Source organism: Zootoca vivipara, chromosome 10 (assembly GCF_965207765.1).
Source record: "Zootoca vivipara chromosome 10, rZooViv2.hap1.1, whole genome shotgun sequence".
In the NCBI taxonomy this organism is placed as follows: domain Eukaryota; kingdom Metazoa; phylum Chordata; class Lepidosauria; order Squamata; family Lacertidae; genus Zootoca; species Zootoca vivipara.
In genome coordinates this window covers 6,465,101-6,490,241 of record NC_142593.1, presented here as the reverse complement: position 1 = coordinate 6,490,241, position 25,141 = coordinate 6,465,101, and the positions used below count along the sequence as shown (strand labels likewise).

General features: G+C 39.7%; 2 protein-coding genes across 12 annotated transcripts; one reads left to right on the top strand and one right to left on the bottom strand.

The window, feature by feature from the left end:
- Positions 1-1,055: 1,055 nt before the first annotated feature.
- On the bottom strand, positions 1,056-5,443 carry RMI1 (RecQ mediated genome instability 1). Of its 2 annotated transcripts, none has more exons than XM_035099706.3 (2): positions 5,290-5,443; positions 1,056-3,441 (listed from the first exon to the last, which is right to left on the bottom strand). In XM_035099706.3, the coding sequence occupies exon 2, from the start codon at positions 3,405-3,407 to the stop codon at positions 1,683-1,685; it is 1,725 nt and encodes a 574-aa protein (XP_034955597.1). In that variant the 5' UTR covers positions 3,408-3,441; positions 5,290-5,443; the 3' UTR covers positions 1,056-1,682. The 2 variants fall into 2 exon arrangements, with proteins under 2 accessions (XP_034955597.1, XP_034955596.1); XM_035099705.3 differs by lacking the exon at positions 5,290-5,443 and adding an exon at positions 4,955-5,106.
- HNRNPK (heterogeneous nuclear ribonucleoprotein K) lies at positions 5,138-22,362 on the top strand. Of its 10 annotated transcripts, none has more exons than XM_088652951.1 (16): positions 5,138-5,281; positions 7,534-7,597; positions 7,701-7,773; positions 8,579-8,676; positions 9,320-9,376; positions 10,655-10,698; positions 11,581-11,653; positions 12,929-13,042; positions 15,563-15,691; positions 15,885-16,186; positions 16,491-16,545; positions 18,205-18,255; positions 19,791-19,812; positions 19,892-19,974; positions 20,280-20,449; positions 21,251-22,362. In XM_088652951.1, the coding sequence occupies exons 3-16, from the start codon at positions 7,725-7,727 to the stop codon at positions 21,279-21,281; spliced, it is 1,278 nt and encodes a 425-aa protein (XP_088509077.1). In that variant the 5' UTR covers positions 5,138-5,281; positions 7,534-7,597; positions 7,701-7,724; the 3' UTR covers positions 21,282-22,362. The 10 variants fall into 10 exon arrangements, with proteins under 10 accessions (XP_088509077.1, XP_034955598.1, XP_060136068.1 ...); XM_035099707.3 differs by having other exon boundaries at positions 21,191-22,362; XM_060280085.2 differs by lacking the exon at positions 5,138-5,281 and adding an exon at positions 5,561-5,617.
- Positions 22,363-25,141: the final 2,779 nt, after the last annotated feature.

The window sequence follows — 25,141 nt, the reverse complement described above, 5'->3', positions numbered from 1 at the left end:
CTCATATGTGACCATCTTCTCGTTTTTCTCTCAGTTGAGCAGATGTAAGACAGGGCTCCTATAGTGGAATCGGATGTGTAGGAGCAGGATTTGGGGCAGGTATACAGAGGGTGTCTGCAGAAATTCCCTTCTATAAAACTACTGTTTCTTTTTTTTCTAAATCAAAGATTGAAAATGGTGAAGATGCCACCACTGCAACCCACTTTAGGTCAGTGTGACTCATTTGTTGCTCCCAGTCAGTGGCGGAGCTTCATTATCCAGCACAGGGGACGGAGAGTAGGTGGGGGCAGCCACGATGGCACCCTCGGGATCGCGCTGTCTGGGGCAAAGCGCCCCTATCGCCCCGCCCTTCCTATGCCCCTGCTCCCAGTGCACCAGCTGAAAAGCAATATTCCAAAAGTATTAGGATCAACCAACCCAATTAATTATGACTTTTACAAGCTTACAAAGGAATGCAAGCACTCAGTGTGAAGAACTTACATATTTTATCACTAACGGTACGATAAACCTGAATGATGGGATATGCAAAATATCTGCATCAGAAATGCCATCCTGAGAGATGCCTGGATCTCGTGGCAATAAATGAGCACAACCTGCAATTATTGCAACAAGAAAATTGCCTAAAATGTTTTGGATCCAACTGGGTTGACTCACAATGGATGATTACCTAAATAAACTCAAGTATCAGCTATTTTAAGATTATTCTAGATATTATCTGAGCTGACTAATCACAATTTATAAATAAGATCTGCTAAAGGCACATAAGTCCTAATACTGTTGCCATGAAGATAACTTTAACCACCTTAGCAAAGAGGGAGATCAGGTAGCAATGCCTTATCCTGCTAGTTCCTTCTGCTTTCTCTCCTCCTAGGGTAACTTTAGACAGAAGAAAATAGGGCTCTTACACCTCTAATAGTTGCGTAGAAAAGGGAATATCTATAGGTACAGATTGTTGTGCAAATTATACCCATTGAAATTAAAGGCACAGGAGCCTAGTCCTCTGTTCCAGGCTTGCTTGGTTGTCTTTTGTGTTTCAACTCAAGACATTGGTCCACTATGCTTACGAATAGTTTTATTTCAGGTTTTTCAAAATGAGTAAGATAGAAATGACATGATGCACAAATACCTTAAAAGTAGCAGAAAAACACATTGCAAATTGAACAGTTCTGACTTGCCCATCACAACAGTTTAAGCATCAACTTATTTTCAGAAAGCTTAGTCTTAGAAATGAGCTCCGGTAATACTGGATTTTCACTTATTTCCAAAACCTTCCGTTATACAGTATCCGACAGTGTCACTTAGCTGATAGTAAGGCTCTCATCAACAGAACAGGAGGTAAGCAATTATGAGTGATTGCCCTTCTGTGTTGCAGCCTCCACCCCCTAAATCCACTCCAGAAGGGTGAAGGACCCTCCAGGGCAGATGTAGGGTGAGGGCATAGCTGAATATTGCTTCACACTGTTACCATTGGCTATAACTCTTGTTTTTTCCCCGATAGCATGAGAAAGTATTTTTGAAAAAACCAACACAAACCTTTGCTAAAATAGACAAGTACCAATGAAAACATGTCACAGTACTCATTTCTTTTCTGAATTCAAGCACCCACAAAACAGCATTTCACCTAATAACTATAAATGAGTTGTGATTTAACAATTTTATGGGATTGCGAATAAGAGTTTTACTTAAATGCAGCATGTATTTAGGCGTTCTTTTAAATTATTGAAATCACTTGCATTAATGTCTTGCAAAACTATTACTGTTGCTTTTGTCTGAGAAGGGTTAAATTTGATGGTCATCAAACAACAGAGGTCTATTAGTGCTCGTTGGCAATTCTGTAAACCTTCCCTAATTCTGGGGCCTAGGACAGGATCTTTCTTTAGTTGTTTCATTTCAGGTGCTGAAAACCCAATCAAGCTTGTTAGAATCTCATCAGCAAAATCAACTTCTAAATAAGCTGTACCATCAGATATTTTTGCTGATAAACTTGAGAAGCCACCACTACTTGTTAGATTTCTGGTAAGAGTTACTATAAATGCTCTAATTTTTAGAGTTGTAATAGCCTTGGGCTTGTTGCGTAATAAAACTGATAAATATGTGAAGGGAAGGGCATTTAAATCAACTTTGTGGCACTTATTTTGTACTCTGCAAGTCTGTTCAGGTTGAGGATATTGTTCAAGTTCTACATTAATGTCTGTTAGCCTATTGTTGGAATTATTGGAGGGCTTTTCATTGTTTTTCTCTTGTACTATCATATTTCCAAAACAGCCTTCCATGTTTTGGGTTTTCTGGGCATTATGTTTGATTAAAAAATCTCCTGTGTTTTCTTCATGTATATCACATATTACTGTTTCACCAGATTCCCCTTCTTTGATAAGGTAATGATTTATGTTAGAGCTTCTATTCAGAACCTGTATCTGTTCTTGCAGGATCTCTTCTTCTAAAAGTAAATCATCTTCCAATGGAAACTCATAGAAATCTCCTTCCATGTTCCCCAGAACTGGAACACTTTGTTCTTCATTTTCTGCAATGAATGCTGCAGAGTCTTGTAGCAAACAGCTTTCAGTAGTGGGAAGCAGAGATGTGGTGGAATTTAATCTGGTACTTCTGGTGCAGTATCCACTTTCAAAACGGGCCTCGTTTATCATTAATTCTTCATTTTCCCCAAGACTTGCCAGAAGCTCTTCATCAGAAGGGCCCACTTCATCAACAGGTATTGAAATGTCACATTCAGCAGCATTTGATCTCTCAGCATTAGGATTTCTGTCTTCTTCTCTAATAAGCCTAGCAAGAACTCTTTCCTCAGAATTTTCCTCTACAAGGCTATCCACTTCACCCCCCAACAATCTTACATTTTCTGGTTTAAGCAAAAGAACACCTAAGCGATATGCAACTTTCCCCTGTATCGTAACCTTTGTCCCTGGAGGAAGATTGCTATGGAGAACAGGAATAGGCTGGTATTCCATGCCTTGAATGTCATGTATGCCATCTGTCAGTTGCAGCATCAGCATTCGAGTAGGCTTTGCTTCCCAGGGCCTCAATGTTACCTGTGTATTACCAGTTATTTCCTCATTTACAGTATTTTTCTTTCTTATCTTTTGCAGTTGGGAATAGGCAGGCTGACTCACATCAACAAGTGAATCAATCTGTATGGAATAAAAGCTGTTCAATTCTCCCTTTGGATTGTTTGAAATGCAGTCAGGCAGAACTGGGTATTCGAGATCTCTGAGATCTGTAAGAAGCCACTGCTCAAAAACTTGCTTGTTAATAGAAGCCTGAGCCAAACTGCCACTGCCATTTTCTTGTTGAATCCAATCAATACACGCTTCTAGCCATGGAGCAGGAACCTTCACATGCCATGTAGATGAAAGCCAAGTTTTCACTCTTGCTGCCAGACTTGATGCAGTCATTTTCTTTTGAGGTGAAAGGAAAACTGTTAATGCCCTGGAATGAAACAAAATAGGTTTGCTGGCTTAACTGTAAGGGTTTTTTTTACTAAATGTCTGATTAAACAACCTATTGCCTGTGGAAACTCATGCAGCAAAATTTAACCAATCGCAACCTAACTGGTAAGCTAGCCAAGTAATCTGCCAGCTCTACCTGTTCGTTTAGCGAAAGTAAGTTGTCCATAGGTCAGCAACTGAGCAGCTAAAAGTACCCCCCCCCCCCACACACACACAAACTATCATATGATTACTACACTTACTGGACTAGTGAAAAAACACAGTATTATGGTAGGCAAAGACCATCTCTTTCTCACAATTTATTGTCAGGATTTTAGGAAGTGTCTAACAGCCCTCAGAATTTCCTCCTTTAGTGCAGAACTATATGTCCGCAACTGGACCTAATGGTCAGGGGTCCCTTTACCTTTTTATACTTCTCCAACACCCAATACTAATTCTAGACAACAGGCTGGCACTGCCATAATCCTGCACTGCAGAACAGAGAAGGAATGAAGAAGCTAGGGATAGAAAACGGAGAAGCAAAGGACAGATAGAAGAGTGGGGTTTATGAAACCCTCTGAATATGTATAGTTCTTTCCTAAATATATTCTGATGTAACCCCAACTGAATTAAGGGGCTCAGCCCTATCAGCAAGACTGTGTGAAGCATTAGAGAAATCAATACACAAAGCATTTACTGTACTTTGAAGTAGATACAGTCACTTAATTAAAACCACGGCAAGATGAATGATGTGTGAATGACCAGGTCACAGTGTGCACATGTGCAAATCTTATGCAAATAACTGCACCATAGAATGAAAGTGCACACAACAAAAAAATTTAAAGGAACAAAAGCAATAGAAAATTGGGGTGGGGGACGTAAAAATTGTCAAACTGATGGACAAAATTTTGTTGATTTGAAAACCCTTCCTACATTGTATTAGAAAGTAGATGTTTTCTAACTTTAAAAAACAACTCTTTTGCCTTCAACAGTAGTCTGAAATGCAGAAAGTTGCCCTCAGAGAATTAAAGTTTCGTGGAGTTTTTTGGGTTTTTTTGCAGGCTACTGTTGTTCCACAAATCATCTGAAAGGCAAGCTAAGGAAAGGTGGTGGTGGTTCCCCACCCACCCCCTTACGTAGTTCCTTTTTATTAACAGATTTGCGAGAATGGGCTAAACATTATTACAAGGGAGGGGAAGGTTCTCAAATCTCCTGGCCTTTGCAATCTGACTCTGATAGATTCCCCAGAGCCAACATTTCCATAAACGGATTAAGACTGCAATCCTGAAACAGACCTACACTATTTCCAACAAGCGAACATTTAATGGCAGCGCAACTCTTTTTGTTTTCTAAGCTCAGCTATTTATGATGATGATGATACGGGAAGTTTAGCCCATGGGGTGGGTCATCCTCTCAATCCAGCGCCCTCTCTCCTCCCGCTCCCCAGACTCTGCTGGACCCAAGAGCAACGGGAGAAGAAAAACCCAAGGTTCCCCCTTTCCCCCGCGACGTACGTAAGAAGCGCTCGACTCGCGTCCTGCCGCCACACGCGGGTTCTCGAGAGCCCTCCGTCCTCCCCGGCTTTTGTTTTAAGCGCCAAAGCGAACTTCCCGGGCTCGCGAGAAGTCCGCCCCGCCGGCTACACGGCGGGAGGACGAGACGGAGTTTGCGCCGACGCCATTTTGTTTCGCCCCGTCTCTCTCGCTCTCTTTCCCCTCACGCACGCGCGACCTCGGATCAGTTCCGTTCTCCTTGAAGGCCTTCGCTCCCTTGTCATTACCATAACGAGCAGGACTGATCGCTGGTTTCTTGCGGTTTTTGTTTTGAAATATATATTAAATGTAAGTACCAAGCAGTATGTGAACAGGGAAAATGGAAACAGCCAGGGGATAAGAGGACTGGAGAGACGCTGAGGCGCCCTCAGCCGCCGGCCAGCCCACAGCTCCGTTTGCGGGGTTGGCGCCGCGGCAGCCGCCACGGAGGGCGGGCCCCGACCACACAGCGTGCCTCGCTAGAGAAGGGCGGCGCCGTCAGCCAATAGGGGTGCGGCGGCGGGGCCGGCGAGCCAATAAGCGGGCGGCCGTGGCGTGTGTGAGTGTGCGCGCGCTACGGCTGCTTTCGGCTCTTTTCTCTCGCACTCCTTAGCGACGGCTACGGCGGAGTTAGTGCGCTGCGCGGTAAGGGGCCGAGAGAGATTTCTTTCCTCGAGAGATTTTGCGTTTTGGCCTTTGCCCGTGGCGGGGTGGGTGGGTGTGTTTCTAATTATTTCTGTACGCTGGGTCTCCGCCGCGTCGGGCCTAGGAGGTTTTCGGGGTGAGGGGGCGCTTGTGCCTAAGGGGCGGGTGAGCCTGTGGGGGAGGGGCGACAGGAGGTCCCGCTTGTGGCTGCGGGGGGGCGCGTTTCGGCCGTTGCGCTACGTGGCGCCGCCCGCTCAGAGCCACGGCGTCCGCAGCCGCCCGGGAAAAGGGAGGCGGCGCAAGGAAACAAAGCTTCCCGGGTTTTGCAGCGGCTGCTGACGCTGCTGCAGAAATCATGGCGGCCGCGGTGGGTGGAGAGGCAGCGGGAGGCGTTTCCTTCCCCTGTCGGGCCTTGCGGAGCCAGTAGCCCCGGCGCTCCCTGTAGACTTTTCCCGCCGGCGAACAGAGCGAGGAGGCGCCGGGCCTCTTTTGTGTGTCTTGTCGGGCAGGCGGGTGGGCCCTTCGCTCGGGGCCGCCGCGTGGCGTTACTCCTTCCGCTCCCGGCTCCTCCTAGCAGCTCGTGGTCGCCATTACAGCCGAAGCTGCTCTTGAGAGCCGCCATTTTTAGTCGCGTTGCTCTCCAAGGCAGGTCAAGATTATGCAACAAGAGGCAATTTTCCTTCGCTCCCCGGGCGACCTCTTTATTGGGGGTTTGTTTGCGCTTTTTTTGACGGGTTATGACGACGGTTGTGTTGCGATTAAATTGGGCCCTCCTGAAGCCTCGAGGTCCCTAACGGAAGTAAATTGAGTGCCTTGTGCTGTGGGCCGCCTTGTCCGCACCGCGACGGGGAGGAGAACTGGGGAATCCTTTATGTTGAAAGCTATTTATGAGGGGTTTGTAACACCTTCCACCACCACCCCTACTCTCCACCTAGAGCCAGTGTTCATATATCGTGTTCTTGCTTAGTACTGCCAACCTGGTACAATAGCTCCTTTCCTCTTGCTAACACCGTTAAATCGCTTTAACCGAAATACGTTATGGTAGATCCCGAAATCCTTTTGTATATTGCGATTGTATGTATTTTCCTCAAATCAAATGACTTGCACCAAAAGCAAAGATGAAATAGTAAACCAAGGTGCAGTGTTAGTGCGGGCTTGTTTATTTTTAAAGCAGTAGCCAATTTATGGAAGTAAAGCCACTTCTTCCCAACGGTCACAACTATTTTCTGCAAAATAAAAAAAATTCCTTCTAGCATCACCTTAGAGACCAACTAAGTTTGTCATTGGTATGAGTTTTCGTGTGCATGCACACTTCTTCAGATACCTATTGTCTGCAGTTTATCATACTGTTGCAATTATTCATCAGTTGCAATACCATGAAAATGAATTCAGTTTCTTTCACTTTGATGTAGGAGTCCCTGGCTTATATTGAGCTGTATTCACTGTTGTGTTGCTTTAAGAAGAAGAAAAATAGCACCTTTCAAAAAATTGGATACAGGGCATATTTTTAATGTGAAAATAAGTTCTGAAGTTTTCTAGGATAGAAGTTGCAAATAGCAAAAAATTTAAAGGTGGCATTTATTAGCTGAGAAAACTAATCAGATATGAGAAATCATTCAGAGGAACTGCTTTAGTTCCTGAAACTGAGAGAACTTGGCTTCAGTATGAAAAGTGAACGGGCATTAATGTTTTTTCCTGTAAAAACTAGAGTGAAGTCAAGATTTGCATGAGATGCAATTCATGACTGGGCTGCAAATAAAGATATTTGATATACTATGTACTCTTATACAATTCATCACAGAGAAGAGGCATTGTTGGACAGACATTTGATATGTTTCATTTTTATTCTGTATTCTGGAATATTGAACTGTAAAATAATGAACATGACCAAAATGGCTGTATGTTGCTTTTCATAGGCTCACTGATCTTTGATCCCGCCCAGAACGTTTAAGGTTTGCTTGGCGAAGCTATATAATATTGGTAAGTGCTGGAAACCAAATGTCACTTCATTTCTTTAGCAAGCTGCAGAGTTGGCTGCTTTCTTCTAAGCACTTAAGGGGTTTTATTTATTTTTATTTGACAGGTTGTATTTGCAAGGCTAAAAATAATGGAGACTGAACAGCAAGAAGAGACCTTCACTAATACAGAAACTAATGGTAAGCTATCTTGTATGTAATCAGAAATTACAGCTCTTATATGTGAAAGTAGTAACTGTATGGAATATCTGTCAAGGGTTCAGAATTTATAAATGCCATGTCCAGGCATGAATAAAAATTTCGTTTACAATCTGCACTGCAGCCACCGTAGACAATGGGTGTTGGTTTAATAAAAACCTAAATTAAATGCTGCAACCATGTCCTATTCATTGGTCATTTTAACATGTGGATCTCAGATTTCTGAGGGCATTTGAATTACCTGGGGGTTTTGATTTCCAAATGTATGGGCTGAATACATTTCCAGTGTAGATACTTAAAATTATTAAATAAATGATGGGAAAAAACCTTAGTGTACTTAAAATGGTAACAATATTGAGTTATTTTACATTCCATAACTGATAGTCCCAATATAAGCATTTTGATGGGTAAGATGATAATTGGTATTGTTACTATTAATGTGAATAAAATGCTAACTTCACAAACATAGAGATTTATTTATAGTTCGGTTTTTTAGAGCTTTCAGTAGAAATGGACAATAAGGTTGCTTTGTTGTGCCTTACATTACACTTACTGTCTGACTGTTCATTAAAGCTAAAAATAGTACTGAACAATATGAATTCACCAAGCTTACTTTTATTAATGCTGTTAGGATAGTAATTGTTTATACCTATTTAGCCTTGGCTTAAACTTTGAAATCCCCACATTTAAAAGACTCCTTATTCCATTTAATAAAATGACTTGTGCCCTGCAGCTTGTAGAAACAAAAAAAAATGGATTGTTAATCCTCTGTTTTCTAAAATATTAGGCAAACGTCCAGCTGAAGATATTGAAGAGGAACAGGCCTTCAAAAGATCAAGGAACACGGATGAGATGGTGGAACTACGCATTCTGCTTCAGAGCAAAGTATGTTCTGTTACATAATTGCAAAACAAGTTATTGAGTATGTGGTATTTTGTTGTAGTAATTTGATTGTCCACATTTGAGGATGAATAGTGTTCAGAATAAAGAGAATATCTGATAATCAGTTTAAGCATACCAGGTGTTATATCATGAACTCTTAACAGATTTCTGTTTGGAGACACAGCAAAATGTTTCTGCCATGTGAGACAAGAAACCTGATTTTAAGCATGACCTGGCATTATTTTTTTTGAAGAAAAGATTAAGCTATATAACAGAACTGCTTTCCTAAATTTTGGGAAACTGCAGCTCATTTGTAGGGTTGAATGCTGGTTCCTAGTTAAGCATTACAATATTCTGCCATAACTTGTACCTTATTAAAGTATATCATTAGTATTTGAATTTGAGCAAATCTGCATTAATTGTTTGAATTTATTTTTTTATCAGGAAACCATAGGCAAATCTCTCTTGTTTGCTATAATAACTTAAAGCTGTGTGTTTAGATTAGATTTATTTGCCTCATCCACTTTAAAAAAATCTATCTGCGAAGTTTACTAAAAGGAGTGTCAGCTTCCATGTCCAATCACAGCCTTATTATTGTAATTGCTTTTGTGAAAATCAATTTCAATTTTGACTTTTTTTTAAATAGAATGCTGGAGCAGTGATTGGCAAAGGTGGCAAAAATATTAAGGCACTTCGTACAGACGTGAGTATTTACAAGTTAAGCACTAATAATTTTGCATAGCTATTGTGAAAACTATAGGTGTCTAGTACAAGCCACTTGTATTGATTTTTTTTAAAAAAATTCTTAAGTGTCAGGATATTCCATTCATATAATTAAAACACAGAATAATTCATATGGAAAAATTCCTGTCCCTTCTTTTACAAAGCATTACACTAAACTGTATTCATTGCTTTGGCTTGCAATACCAGAGAGCTTAAGCTTCCAGTTAAAATAATTCAAACCTGGATGGCCATTCTTTATCCAGCTATAGAATTACCTTTGCTTAAACAGTCTATCTCTTCAGGAGAGAAGTGTTCAGACTGGCATGATACTATGTACAGAACAGTTTAGCTGCATTCTAATTGGAATGAATTTTTCATGAATATCACAGTAAATATACCTACCATTTTATAGTGGGTTGACTCTTGTGAATAGACACTTTCAGTATTAAGTCTCAATAGTTAAACACTGCTTTGTAAAAAGCAATTTTTATATTGTGCATAGTCTTCGGTTTTTGAAAGTATAATAATGGTATTTAATGAAATATTTGGCACGATATCATTTCACATTGTGTTTGATATTTTCATTATATTGTAAAACGCCTGCAGAATGTTATAACTGTCAACTTTGGTTACTTGATCTGAGGTAAAAGTAAGAACTTGGGTAGTAATCACATGTGCATTAACTGATCTTTCTGAAGCTAGCGTACTTAAAAATTCACCTGCCTAAATCTAGATTTCATACATATAATTCATGGATTAGTGGCTTTCCCAATTTTCCCAGGATTTCAGTAATCTGAATCTCTACAGATTTTGTGTCTACCCTCACGAGCCAGCCTGCTACTGCAACTTCTAATGTTAAAAGTAGTTTAGGCCAAGTAACTCATTTTTGCGGTCCATAACTGTTAAGCCACAGTCAATGTAGCTATCCGTTATTGTGTTAGTCTTCAGAACAACTTAAGCTTGTTTCATTGAGAGTAATGAGTATAGTTTGTATTAAATTTAAATTTATTGCTTTTCCCCCTCTTCCCTCTCCTTGTTTTTTTGGCCATATATCTCTCCGTTGCCCATGTACTGGATCGACATGCCCCTGCGTTGCCCACCATGACGTTGGCCCATCCGCCCCTGAACGCCCATGTGAAAACCCTGGTTGGCTATGCCCAAAAATGTGCTCGTTGCCAAACGGGTGCCTTACTTGACAACTTCTGATTGAATGCCCATGCCCAATGCCAACATCCACGAACGCCAATGACCAATGCAGTACAATGCCAGTGTTTCAGTCCCAGACAGCAGTGGCCCCGAGCGGTATGTCCCAACAGTTTATGCCTCACTGCCTGATTAGAAAGAGAGAAATGTATATTATTACCTGCCTTTTATATAATTAAATAGTATCCCCGTAGACGGTGTATTGTTTTTTTTAAGTTTTCTGTCTTATTTTCCCCATTAAGTCTTTTTTGTCACTGAACTTTTACGTGAGTTGCCCACCCAACAATCCACTAATTTTATTTCAATGGAAGGAGCACAGCTTCAATTGTTGTATATTTGCTGCATTGTAAATCAGATTGTTTCAAAATAGTCTCTTGCTCTGCTCTGTCTTTGTGATCCACCTTGCTCCCCCAGCATTGCCTGTTCATAATTTTTTCTGATGAAATGCTAACTCCTGGTTCACTCTCCTTCACTTCTCATTTGTGTTGTCTTTTTTGTCTTGCATTTGTATTCGTTTTCTTGCAGAGCCCATTAGTAACCTAATTTCTAACTGGTCTCATAACCCTATTCCAAATATAATGTTCACCACTTGCATATTCCCATGTTTCCTATGAGAAGGTGTGCCAGTTTAACAATGTAATAGTGAGGGTATCCTAAATTAGTGGTGGCGGGGAACATGAGTATTCACTCCTGCTTTCAGTTCTTCGTTAATTTCTTGTCCACTTAATCTGACTCCTTCCAAGAAACTCATTCTCTTATCTCCAAAACCTTATTTTAAACTTGTACCATTTATATTATTGGGCATAAACAAAGGTGCATGTGCTGTATCTTCAGTAAAAGGTTTACTTAAGTGGGGAATATTAACTCGTAAGTTCAGCTCTGTAAAGTTGACTTATAACACATACAATTATAAATACACAACTTACTTTACCTTTCCCCCTATCTTATTTGTGACACCTGATGCTTAATGCTATTTGACAGCATACTGAGTATAAGTGCAGATATCGAAACAATCGGAGAAATCTTGAAGAAAATTATCCCTACTTTGGAAGAGGTAAGTGTATTTGGGTGTATGCATCTGAATGGCGAGCTTCAAATGCTCTTGTTTTTTGTCGCTAACTTGCCCTCTATTTAAAATACAGATATGTGTCCTAACTGGAGTGTCAGCAAGAGTTGTTTTTGTATAGCACACCAAATAAAATTAAGTTTGAAATTTTAATGTACTTGGGCAGGCCATTGATCCATGTAACTCAGTGTTGTTTTGTATTTTGATTTTATTGTGTGAACCGCCTTGACATCTCTGGGTGGTATATATATTCAGTTAATAATAAAAATAAATCATCATCATATTGTCTACACTGATAGCGGCTCTCCAAGGCTTAAACCTGGGAGCTTTTTATATGCAAATTCTATCACTGAGCTGTGGCCCCTTATTATCTTGGGGTGCATTATTAATAGCAAGGTCACTATGTGTGTGGTCATAGGCCTTGTTAGTGATTTGATTTTTCCTATATGCTGAATGTTCCTTGACTTAAAATAAAATTCACTCAGAACGGTAATCTCTGGCTGGAAATGTATTTTAGGCTAGTCTACTTGCATATGCACTCCTTCCAGTGAGATTTTCTACTTTGAACATTAGGAGCCCCCGCCCCCCACTACCATATCACAACTGTGTTTGAAACACCTTTTAGATTTTTAAAAGCAGCTGGCTGGGCTGCATAAGCTTGTGTTAGAGGAAAATCAGGCCTCTGATATCTTGGATAATGGTACAGTACTATTTTAACCCAGGTGGCGCTGTGGGTTAAACCACAGAGTCTAGGGCTTGCTGATCAGAAGGTCGGCGGTTCGAATCCCTGCAACGGGGTGAGCTCCCGTTGCTCGGTCCCAGCTTCTGCCGACCTAGCAGTTCGAAAGCACATCAAAGTGCAAGTAGATAAATAGGGGCCGCTCCGGCGGGAAGGTAAAAGGCGTTTCCGTGACCTGCTCTGGTTCGCCAGAAGCAGCTTTGTCATGCTGGCCACACGACCCGGAAGCTGTCTGCGGACAAACGCTGGTTCCCTCGGCCTATAGAGCGAGATGAGCGCCGCAACCCCAGAGTCGGACACGACTGGACCTGATGGTCAGGGGCCCCTTTACTACTTTAACATTTAAATCGTAACATATAAACTGTTTGGAGAGTGGTGTCTGGATTTAGTAGGTGATAGGTACTGGAAGTTGGAAATCAGAAAAAGTAACAGTATGGTACTGTACTGGGTACTAAATCGGTACTTATTCAAGCAAACATCTTACTGACTGCTTTTCTTATTCTTCACCCCGAATATGTCTATAGTATCAGCATTACAAGGGAAGTGACTTCGACTGTGAGTTAAGGCTGTTGATTCACCAGAGTTTGGCTGGAGGAATTATTGGTGTCAAGGGTGCTAAAATCAAAGAACTCAGAGAGGTAACATAATTTTTGTCTTTTGATATAAGCATAGTTACTTTCTTGAAGATGATGTTCAATTCATAGTTGTTACTAGTCATCGGGTGGCAGGAATTCACTAAAATTTATTCATCTCGTGCTGCTAAAGAATTAGAAACCCAAATACTGTATGTGATTAATTTGCAAACAGTTTCATTTCAGTAAAAGAAAGTGTAGAGAAAGAGATCCATTTTATTCTGGTTTTGACTCTGGTTACTAAAATTAGTGACAGTCTCTAATACTTCTGTAGTATCTGAAGCTGTTTCTCATTGTACAGCTGAAATGGCTAGTGCAAAGGGTATGTGGGTGTCTGATCCCCTGATGTAACTTGTACTCCAGAGATTCTAGAGAAACAATTTCTTACTAGTTACTGCAAAGGTGGCGGTTTCCACATAATTTGTACACTGTAGTTGGAGGTTCACCAATATCTGAGCCTGTATAGTAGCGTCACTAAGTGTAAAAATGGAATACAAATCTATAGAGTGAAAACATAACCTAATAATTGTCAAACACTTCACAGTGGTTTTCGTTAAACACATTTCACTCCTGGTATAAGGAACCAACTTGGGCTGCTGACAAAATAGCTCCTTAGAGATTCACTAGGTTTCTGGAGTGCAGGCCTCTCTATAAATTAGGGTTCTGAGGCTAAAAAGTCTGTCTTTGATTTGAGCACTCATGGAGGAATCCGGGGAAAAATCCAACTAAACATGACTTGTATACAACTTATGAATGTTTAAAGTTGATGATAAAAGCAAGTAGCTCTGCCACAATTGTGTCTGCACAGTTTTGCTCAGCAGACCTTTTTATGACTGAAGTGTTTTTGCAGCCTGGCGATCTTTCACTGGAAAATTTTGAACCTTTAGACTCATTGTAAAGACTTTCTTTTATTCATTTTTTAAAGAAAGGACATTGTTTCATCTACTGTACTCTTAGAGGCAGTAGCAGGACCAGTGTTGCAGAAGCTCTACTTGATTTCCAAGTCAAACCATTTGCTTCCAAGTCAAACCATTTGCTAGCAGTGGTTGCTGAGCACTCGATTATTTAGACATTTAAAGACCAGGATTTGGTGCTGGGACTTCTTTGGCTTCATCTTCTTTCTGCATCTTTGTAGGAGACAGATTGAATGTGGCCCTGTTGAGTGTCTTGCACGCGTTGAGGTTATTGAGAATATCAAAAATAGCACCACACTATTGTAACCCTGAGTTAGAGGTCTTGTTTTGCAATGGTTCCTTCTATTTTGGTGGGACATTAATGTACTTCCCGTTGTTGGCTCTTGTGGAGTTATGCCAGGGTTTGTCCTAACTAAAACTACTGGAAAAGTTCATCTTGGATTTTGGAGCAGATTCATGATGGTCCAGCTCAATTTATTCTGATAATCTGAAGCATTTGTGGCAATATTCCTAGAATCACTTAGCATGATGTAGCATGCTAGCATTACTTAGTAAATACTAATACAGTTGTACCTTGGTTCTTGAACACCTTGTGACTCGAAAGTTTTGGTTCCCAAACACTGCAAACCTGGAAGTGAGTGTTGCGGTTTGCAAACGTTTTTTTGGAAGCCGAACATCCAACACAGCTTCTGTGGCTTTCAATTGAGTGCTTAGCATGATGTCAGTAAAAGGTCCAATTGAGAAGAACATGATTTGTTGGTAGCCCCAGAAGTAGTTCAGGAAAACTGCTTTGTGATGTGGTCATGTTACACTTAAAAGAGCAGATACGCAATTGGGAGTGTTCCTATTTCCAGGCCTCATATATCAGGTGCAGTTGGTAGCCAGGAGTGTTTGTCTACTGACTTTGGCTAATGTACCAATGGTTTGATTGCCTGCTAAAGAAGGATTATACAGGTCTTGATACCTTCTTGATTGGACCCCAGTAATGTACGGGCTTTGGAGCTGCAGCAACTTGACAGCTTGGAGACTTGGTTGGTTAGATATTTTAGCTGACAGAAGCTTATAATAATTTGCTGGCACTCTTCTGGCAAGAAATTTTGTTTTCAGACCAAATTTAAGCCTAGATGTCAAGGTATAATGCAGTTAATATATCATAAATGGTTAAATTTAAGGAATAACCTTTGGAGGGAGTATGTGACATGTGTAGCCCCTCATTTGGGTTGGATGTAAGTTGTGGAACCAAGCATATGAAAAAGCATCAGTTCTGCTTTTAAATGCATTTTACAAATTTCTATTTTGAATTAGGAGGAAGGAAGGAAACTCAATAGGGGTAGGACCATACATCATTCCTGTATTGTTGAATTTTAACGGTGAAAAGTAGGTGAACCATAACTAGTGTAATTATATGGTTTGTATGTACAAGCCATGACAGTGCAGTTTGAGAATGGAGTTTTCTTAAAGGTTCTCCCCAATGAGCTTCCAGTGTGTATTGTTTGTGCTGCTACTTGTTCAGCATGCAAATCTCAAAAACAAGCTATGTTAAATAGTTTTCAGCTTTCTTACTGGTTAGAGCTGATTCTAAATAATTTTTTACTTAAAATTTTCTTGGCAGAACACTCAGACCACCATTAAGCTTTTCCAAGAATGCTGTCCTCATTCTTCTGACAGAGTGGTGCTAATTGGTGGAAAGCCTGATAGAGTTGTGGAATGCATCAAAATAATACTGGATCTTATATCAGAGGTAATTTTAATCTTTACAATAATTTGTTTTCATACCCCCCCCGTGCCTTTTTTGTGCAAAGATAGTTGCATTTTTTGCTTGAAATAAGCTATACATGTAACTTGAAGACTTTGTAGTCTTTTAATATATGTGTTAAAATATAATTATGGGAAATGTTCAGAAGGCTAAAGTTGTTTTCCTTTTTTCATATTAGTCACCAATCAAAGGACGTGCACAGCCTTATGATCCAAACTTTTATGATGAAACGTACGACTATGGTGGATTTACAATGATGTTTGATGACAGAAGGGGGCGTCCTGTGGGATTTCCAATGCGTGGCAGAGGAGGCTTTGATCGAATGCCTCCAGGTCGTGGTCGTCCAATGCCTCCACGAAGAGATTATGATGATATGAGCCCTCGCAGAGGACCTCCTCCCCCTCCTCCAGGCCGTGGTGGTAGAGGTGGCAGCAGAGCTCGTAATCTTCCTCTTCCTCCCCCTCCTCCTCCCAGAGGCGGGTAAGTTAACATTGTAATGATTCGGAGTGCTTTTATAGAGCAGTATTGAGTTAACAGCTGCTGAGAGTAAGGTTTGTGCTTGGGGGAGAACATAGTAGTTAATAAATGGAACTGGATTTTATGTTTAAGTGGGATGGATGGATTTATAAAACATGAATTTCTGTGACATAATATTGGTCTAAAAGTAAAAAAAAAGATTGATTTATCTTCACCAAATCAATTTGCTTATTTATGTATTTGACAATGTCTTTATGTGAGACTTTCACTTGTAAACAGTCTAAATTATATCATTTGCATTCTTAAGGGACCTTATGTCTTATGACCGAAGGGGCAGACCTGGTGATCGCTACGATGGAATGGTAAGTTATGTTCAATAGGAGAACAATGAATACAGTTTTTCGGTAATTGGGTATTTTGAAAGCATTGTTTTATGTATGACTTGGGATATCAATACTCTTTTACAATTTTACTTTTCACAATTAACTTTCAGTTTTCTTTTATGAATCTTGAGTATTTTGAGACTTTAATAGTATTGTAGTTCAAGTTTTTCTGTTCACTGGCACTTGTGTACTTAGAACAGAGCTTTTGAAACTGTCACGACAGGTTAATGTGTTGGCTGCAGTCTGTAGGCTTTCCCGGGGCTGGAAAGGGGTTAGCTTAATCTACAGTTCGCTAGTAAAACTGAATTACTGTGTCACGAAATGATGCATGTCTAAAAAGTGTGTTGGCAGCATGAGATGTTTGGAAAGCTCTGACTTTCAGAATCTTAAGCTTCAGGGTTAGGAACATGATTCTAATTGTGGGTCATCTTTTTCAAAATGAGTAACAGTTCTGATGAGGAAGAAATGTATTTTGACCAAGTTACTTAGGTCAGAATCATGTAGGGCTGTAGTTCCATAGTATTTTATGTTTGCAGTATGAAGGGAATATAAAGTTATATTTTACTGCTGCCCATTGACTTCATTTGGATTATATCTAGGTGGGCAGGTATAGAATTGCACTGCGAGCCTCTTAGCGTATACAATATTTCAGCCTAATTTACTGTGTACAGAATGCTTGCTTTCCTGCATGCCTAAATCAGAATTTACACTTTCTTAGGAATTACCAGAGGGGAACTCAGTAACTGCCCATAACACAAGTTCTTTGAGTGACTCAGAAGCAAATGAATTCATAATCTTTAATATTGTAAAAAATACATAGTAATATAGTACTAAACTGTCAAATTAAATTAAACCACAAACTGTATTTTAACTTAAAACATGTAATAACTGTTTGATACATTGAACCATGTAGGTAATTGAAAAAGTAAGAGCCTATGATATATAAAGCAGTATCCAATATTGCGTGCATACAGGGCCTGCCACTTACATGAGGGTTCAGCTCCTGGCATCCATGTGCAAAGACAAAATCACGTAAACCCAGGAAACCCACAGAACTACTCCCTCACCCTGCGCAATCATCCATACTTGTCCAGAGCAGGCCTTGGCCTCTGCCTTGCTTACTGAGCTCTGGGAAGGCTGTGCAAGGGCCCTGGCGGCATCCCATAACCCTTTAACATCCTTCCCAGAGGCTGGTAACAGTGGGTTTTCCCTGCCCTTCTTTTATTTCTCTTTTGACCGTCTGCCCAAGGTCACAATTGTGTAAGTAAATTGCATAAGTGGTGGCCACTGCACACTTTTACGCAATGGGATTTACCCCTGCACCCCCCCACCAAATCTCCTCTGGAGATTCTCCCAACCTTTGTAACAGAATTGGGTGGTCTGGATGGCGAAGGTATGGAAAAAGGAGCATTCTCTGCATCTCATTGAAGTCAATTCTGCTTGCATATGGATTTCACTCACGTTGCTTAAGAGTTGCACTTGGCTGCAGAAGAATATAAGTAGTGCATATGGAAATTGCCTTAAATTGTAACCTATCAAGCTTGTTTTGCATATCTAAGTTTACAGGCACATAGCTTTATGATTTATGAGTCTATAAATAACTTGTTTCAAATGTATTTTTTCTTTCTTTTTGGGAAGATGATGCAATGTCATGTCAATGCTTGCGATGACATAGAAACGCCAGAAATGGTGAGTACATTAATTTAAAAGCCTGATTTGGTGTTCTTGATGGTAGGAGAGAGGCAATAAGGAACTGGTTTTGCTCATAAACTGCCATTGCTAAAAGCTTCCATTTGGGGGGTTTGCTGGATTTTAAGCAAGTAATACTTTTAGCAACAACTTTCTCCTGCATCTTCTCCCAGAAGCTAGTAGTTGAAATGGATATGTTTAAACTCAAATACTTGTAGAGGCAAAGGAAACAGTTTGCTTAAGGAGGGGTGCTGCAAAATTTCCCACGTACTGCTTGATTTGTATTGTGGAATTCCTTCTCGTGTACTCTTTCAATCCCAGAAATCTTACAACATATTGTTTGTATAGTTAAGTAATATGGGATGGATGAAACATTAAAATACCTGAAGCAGTTATTTGAGTTCCTTATCTTGATGTTTCCTGAAATGTGTGTGCCTCTTAAGTTGGCAATTGAAGGCCTGAAAGATTCCAAAATGTTTTTGTTTTTCTCTTAATATGTTGTGTATTTGATAGGTCTTAATTGAAAATGTTAAAAAAAACTTTTATAAACCTGTGTGCACACACCGACATGATGAATGTATGCATACCCATGTGTATGCGTAGGCTGTTTAAGCTGGGTGGGGACGGAGGGAGAGCTTGCCAGTGCACTAGAAAGGCATCTCATCACATGCTGAATTAGTGGAGCTGAATTTGTAACGTACCTCTGACTAGAACTGAGCCTGCCTTTTTTGTACAAGGTTGTCAGAATGTTAAATAGGGTTCCGGAGTAATAGACTATTATTGAGGGCTATATAGTTTAGTCATTATCTGGTATTGGAAACTAAACATTTCCACTAGACTTGTTATCGCTGACTTTGCATGAATCATGCTGCATAAAATATGCCTGGTCAGTTATTCTCCATTGCAAAGTACAGTGGTACTTCGGCTTACAAACACTTCGGGTTAGAGACTCCACTAACCCTATAGTAGTACCTCAGAATGAGAACAGAAATCATGTGGCAGTGGGAGGCCCCATTAGCTAAAGTGGTACCTCAGGTTAAGAACGGTTTCAGGTTAAGAACAGACCTCTGGAACGAATTAAGTTCTTAACCAGAGGTACCACTGTATTTTAAGATTGTTGAAATACTGAGATTCATTGGGGAAGGAGTTCCACAATGCTGGTGCTTTGGTGGTGAAAGGCCCTTGCTCTCTTTTGAAATCCAGAAATGTACAGATATATTTTACCTAGGGTTTTATGGCAGAGGTCCAGTTATATATAGGTAGAGATATATAGATATTAATAATAAATAATAATAAATAATTTATTAGCCAGATGGGTTTCCCCAGCCACTTCCCCAGGGTGGCTTACAACAGAATATTAAAATACAATAATCTATTAAACATTAAAAGCTTCCTTAAATAGGGCTGCCTTCAGATGTCTTCTAAAAATATAGATACAGATAAAGATATCAGCTGTGTAGAATACTTTCGTTAGCTTCCATGTTACATGAAACAAAAGCTGCTAAGACTTTCTTTTTTTGTTTCCTTTTTGCTAGTTCGAGGGTGGATCAGGATATGGTAAGCTTTAATGCATGTGTACTATATACAGTTTACTGTTCAGTCATTAAAAGAGCAAGATGCATACGTTTTAAATCAGACTATTCTTATGCAGGGGGTCGTGGCTCTTACGGTGATCTTGGTGGACCCATAATTACAACACAAGTAACAATACCCAAAGATGTAAGTATATTCCCTTTAGTTAAAATATTTTCAAATAAACCTTGAGACGTATGGTTTTTTATCTTTATGCAGTATGTTAGACTTACTGTTTTCTTCAGTGTTACATGTTAAGCTTGTATTCTGCTTTGAAGGAAATGGGTTAAAACTTTCCTCCCCAACTTGTTATTGAATATACGATCCAGGAGTGCTGCATAATAAATTGTCATATTATGTAATGGTATGTTTTTCTACTCTGGTATTAACTTTGTATGTTGTAATATTGCAATTACTAGCTGCTGCTAAAAAAAACCTACCTTTTTTTCTAGCTGGCTGGTTCCATTATTGGAAAAGGAGGCCAGAGGATCAAACAGATACGCCATGAATCAGGAGCTTCAATCAAAATTGATGAACCCTTAGAGGGCTCAGAAGATCGGATAATAACTATCACAGGCACACAGGACCAGATTCAAAATGCACAGTATTTACTGCAAAACAGGCAAGTTGCATAGAACTGCAGCTGTAAACTAAATGTGTAAATCATTACTGAACTTTGTCTCTTTTACGGTATGCCTTTTTAAAGAAAGCTATATTTTATAAAAACAAACAAACCTTTATGCTGGTAGTGTATACTAACTTCTACACTTCGTAGTATGCCTTTCTCTTCTGTTTTCCATTCTTACTCTATGAAGACACCCTCAAAACTAATCTTGCTGGAAGTGACCTTAACCAAGCAGTCCTCATTTCTCTGGTGAAAACTGCTGCAAAAAACCTACTTGTAATCTATTACATAGAGCCTGTAGAAAATATAGAAGATTTCAGTGGATGTTGGTCTAGTTCTGTGTGGAAGACTAGTGATTTTGTTGTTTTTAGATAACTAAATCGACAACAAATCGCAGTCTGCCTTATGGCACAGACCATGCCTCTACAGGACAAGTTGAAAACTATTGGTGCTGTTAATGCAGCATTTCACACCTCACTGGCATTGCTTCCTTTTCTGCCATGTATAACAGCTCTAGGTTTTACTTGCTTTATTTCTTCTAACATCAGCTGTCTAGTGAGCATTTTGCAATGTGTAACTTGTCTTTGAAAGTAGATAGCCACTAATTACAAACTGTAAAATTTTAACCAGTATGTATTTTCTGATATTTATAATTGTTTAAAATGTATTTGCAAATATTGATTCAAGTTGTTTGTTCAACCATTCTAATACATGCCTTTTTTTTCTTTTTCCTTATAGTGTGAAGCAGTATGCAGATGTTGAAGGATTCTAATGCAAGATATTTTTTCTTTTTTATAGTGTGAAGCAGTATTCTGGAAAGTTTTTCTAAGACTAGTGAAGAACTGAAGGAGTCCTGCATCTTTTTTTTTTCTTAAATCTGCTTCTGTTTAAAAAGCCAACATTCCTCTGCTTCATAGGTGTTCTGCATTTGAGGTGTAGTGAATTTTTTTTGCTGTCACCAGATGTAATGTTTTTAGTTCTCTACATATAGGTGGGTGGGAGTGGGGTGGCTTGCAAAACTAACATTGGTATTTTGAAACAGCAGCAGAGAAGGTGGATTTTATTTTTGTTCTATGTTGGTTGTAAACTGTAATGTTTTTTCTGTCACTTGTGAACCATCTGCTTTATACCTTTTTTTGTTTTGAAGAGGGAGAAGAGTACTGGTAGTTCACTTACCTATCCCTGGCATCCATTCAAAGCAGTGTGCAGAATGTAATGCTCTTTTGTAAGATGTTTTATGATTTTAAAAATAAATTTAGTGAACCAATTCTTGCAGTCATTTTTTTTAATGCATACTTCTGTAGCTAAAATACACTCTACACCATTAATTGAGTTTGGCTTTTTCCCTATAGCAGAGAAGCAGGACACCCAATTTCATTGTTTTGGCAAATTGGGAGTATTGGTAATGCACTGACTCCAAAGTTTGATGTGTGAAGAAACTGAAAAATATTGAAACAGTTTTACGTTCTTGTTACTCCAAATGTATGCCCCTAATTATTGTACTGCAGCTTGTTGGTTTGAATAAAATTTCACAAAACTTTGTTTGTCATGGAATAGCAATTAACTGTAGAGGCTATTGGAATTTTAGTCATTTCTAGCATTGGCAATCTTGCCCATATCCAACTGTAACTTGTTTAAAATGTTTCTATTGTATAAAAACTGAATGAAAAAACAATTGTATCTCACTGTTTATTGAGTTGCATAGAAAATGTGTGTGAAATCAAAAGAACCTGGATATTTTCATGTAAAAATCTCAGCATTTGTAAGTTTATTTGTCTTGAATAAACATTGTAATAACATCCAGCTGCATGTAACATCAAGGTTTCAATATTTACTCAAGGTCTAATTCTCTACAGACTTAAAATATTTTCCTCTTTGTGTTTCACAATAAATTAAAAAATAAATTGAAACCTACCATGCCCTTCTTTCTTAGCTCTGAATGCTACACTGAGAAGCTATAGAAGAACATTTGCCAAAGATCATTTGAGATACCTTTAGTATTTAAGGAAGAACATCTTCATGAGGGCTTTTTGCAAAACCTGATCATGTAAGTGCTACTTGTGTCAAAGTTAAAAAGTGGCATATAAAGTTGCAAGTGGAGAGGAAGCTATGCTGCAGTGGAGTGCTTTAGAGCAAAGAACAATGTAGCTCTGGATTGTCTGGTAGATCTCTGATACGAAGTGGATCGGCAGTGATACTTTATACCCTATTGGTGAAATGAAGACTTGGATTAATCGGAAATGGATTTTGAGTACAGAAGAGCTCCATTCAGTTTTGGTACTCGACATTTTTGGACTATTAAGTTTTAAGCCATTTGCACTAAGCTCTGTTTAATGGACCTTTAGGTTTTCACAGAAAATGAAACATTTTGCATTAGAGTGTATTTTTAATACCTCTGGTGAAATTCACCAAAAACAAAATACTGTCTTTAGCTGGGTGTTTGCATTTCATGTAGGAGGGAGGAGTTTGGGGTGGGGGGAGGTGTGTCACAGCCAGCATTATGCATCAGGATTTGAGGCTGTTTTGTCCTATTTCTGAACATTTGAGTAAATGGGTCTTTTAATCAGAAGATTTAGGCCCCTGTGTAGCAGTACAGTGGTACCTCAGTTTATGAACTTAATCCGTTCTGGAAGCCCATTCTTAAACCAAAACTCTTAAACAGAGGCTTGCTTTCCCTAGTGAGGCCTATTACCACTGGTACCCTTCCACTGTTCAGATTCTGTTCTTAGACCGAGGTAAAGTTTGCAATCCTGGACACTACTTCCGGTTTTGCGGAGTTTGTTAACCAAATCGTTTGTAAACAGGACTGTTTTTAAACCAAGGTACCACTGTGCTTACTGTACTTTGGCTATGATTTTTAACCAGGGGTGGTACTTTTTGTCAAGGTGCTTATTTTGTCCTAGGATGTTTTCATGATAACAGAGTTTATGTCCCAACAGGTATGGAAGGGATGCTGCAAGCAAATAAATATTTTGCCTCTTCTAAACTTCTTTTAGGGGAAGGGTGGGCAGAAGGCAGATGGGGTATTTTTGCAGTACAGTACTGGAATGGGCTGGTAGCTTTTCCGCTTCCTAAATCGGGCTGCTGAAATTGTGAAAGGGAGAAAAACATGTAAATGTGAGATCTAGTTCAACTACTGAAACCTGTTCAGAATAGTACGTATCCACTCCTATGTTCCTCTTCCCGAGTTCCAGCTGCTGACCTTGATTCTAGTGAAAACCAACTTAGATTCTACCAGAGTGAAGTCTGCTGACTCCTGCTCTAAGGAAATACATTGTAAATGAAACTAAAATGTAGGTATCTTGCAACCATCGTAATAAAGGGCTCCGTTTGATGGCAAGGTTAACATTTCATTAAATGCAACTACAGTACTTCTATCAAAATCCTTCAATTGTTTGTCAGGTTGCGATCCCTTTCTACTAAGAATTCAGTTCTTCCTTGCCCCTACAACCAGGCTTTTGAAGGGTTCGCAAAGGAGTGATATTTTTCTCTCAAAGGGAGGCAAGAATCTTTACAAGTGAAGCCTTTACTGTACTGTAGTGTGAAACAGACTTGCAATGTCGCTATACTAGAATAAATGAGCCTGTTTTCTTGCAGGCTGTTTAGACATTGTCATTTTTTATTTATTAAATGCATATATTATTTAATTTGACGTCCCACCACTATCCCATAGTTAAAAGTTTGATGTGTCCACTTTCAATAGGGCTTCCCCCATGCTAAGAACTGATGTGCTTCAGCATTTGCTCAAATGCAGCAAGTTCCCTTTGGGAACAGTAACTCTTCCAAAGCCTTTTCTGATTGGAGGAAGGAGTCTGGGTATCTACCTAGAAATTCGCAGGTCGAGGAATACAGCCCGCTGCACTTGGCAGTGCAAGGGGTTGGGGTTGGGTTCTTAAAAGTGCCACCAAGTAATGTGCATAGTTGGCACGGGCTATTTAAGCTGATTTTTAAATATATGCAATTCCAGCAATCTTCGAGAAAGTCAAGCTGAGCGAATGATTTGCAGGGACTGGAAGCCCAGAACCCCTTTGATGGGCACAGGGCCAGATTTAGGTTAGATGAAGCCCTAAGCTACTGAAGGTAATAGGGGCCTTTAAATGTCCAGCTGTCCTTTGTCAACAATAAATTGCAGGTTTTTGTGTTGAATATATGCTATGTGGTAATATATGGACATACAGTAATAGGTATCTAAAACCAGTGATATTTTAGGGAGCAAGCTAGCAGGCATCATAGGAGTCTACACAACAGAAAACACTTGCTGCATGTAGGTTTTAATTTATTTGTTTTTTATCTTATATTTCTAAATGTACATATTTTTTCTTTACTTTTTTTGAGGCCCCCAAGAGAGTGGGGCCCTAAGCTATAGCTTGTTTAGCTCATGGGTAGGCAAAGGCCCGGGGCCCAGATCCTGCCCAATTGCCGTCTAAATCCAGCCCGCAGATGGTACGGGAATCAGCATGTTTTCACATGAGTAGAATGTGTCCTTTTATTTAAAATGCATCTCTGGGCTATTTGTGGGGCATAGGAATTCATTCTTTTTTTCTTCTTTTCTTCCAAAATATAGTCTGGTCCCCACAAGGTCTGAGGGAGACAGTGGACTGACTGGCCCCCTGCTGGAAAAGTTTGCTGACCCCTGGCTTAGTTTAGACTAGCGGTGTCCAAACTTTTTTCAAAGAGGGCCAGATTTGA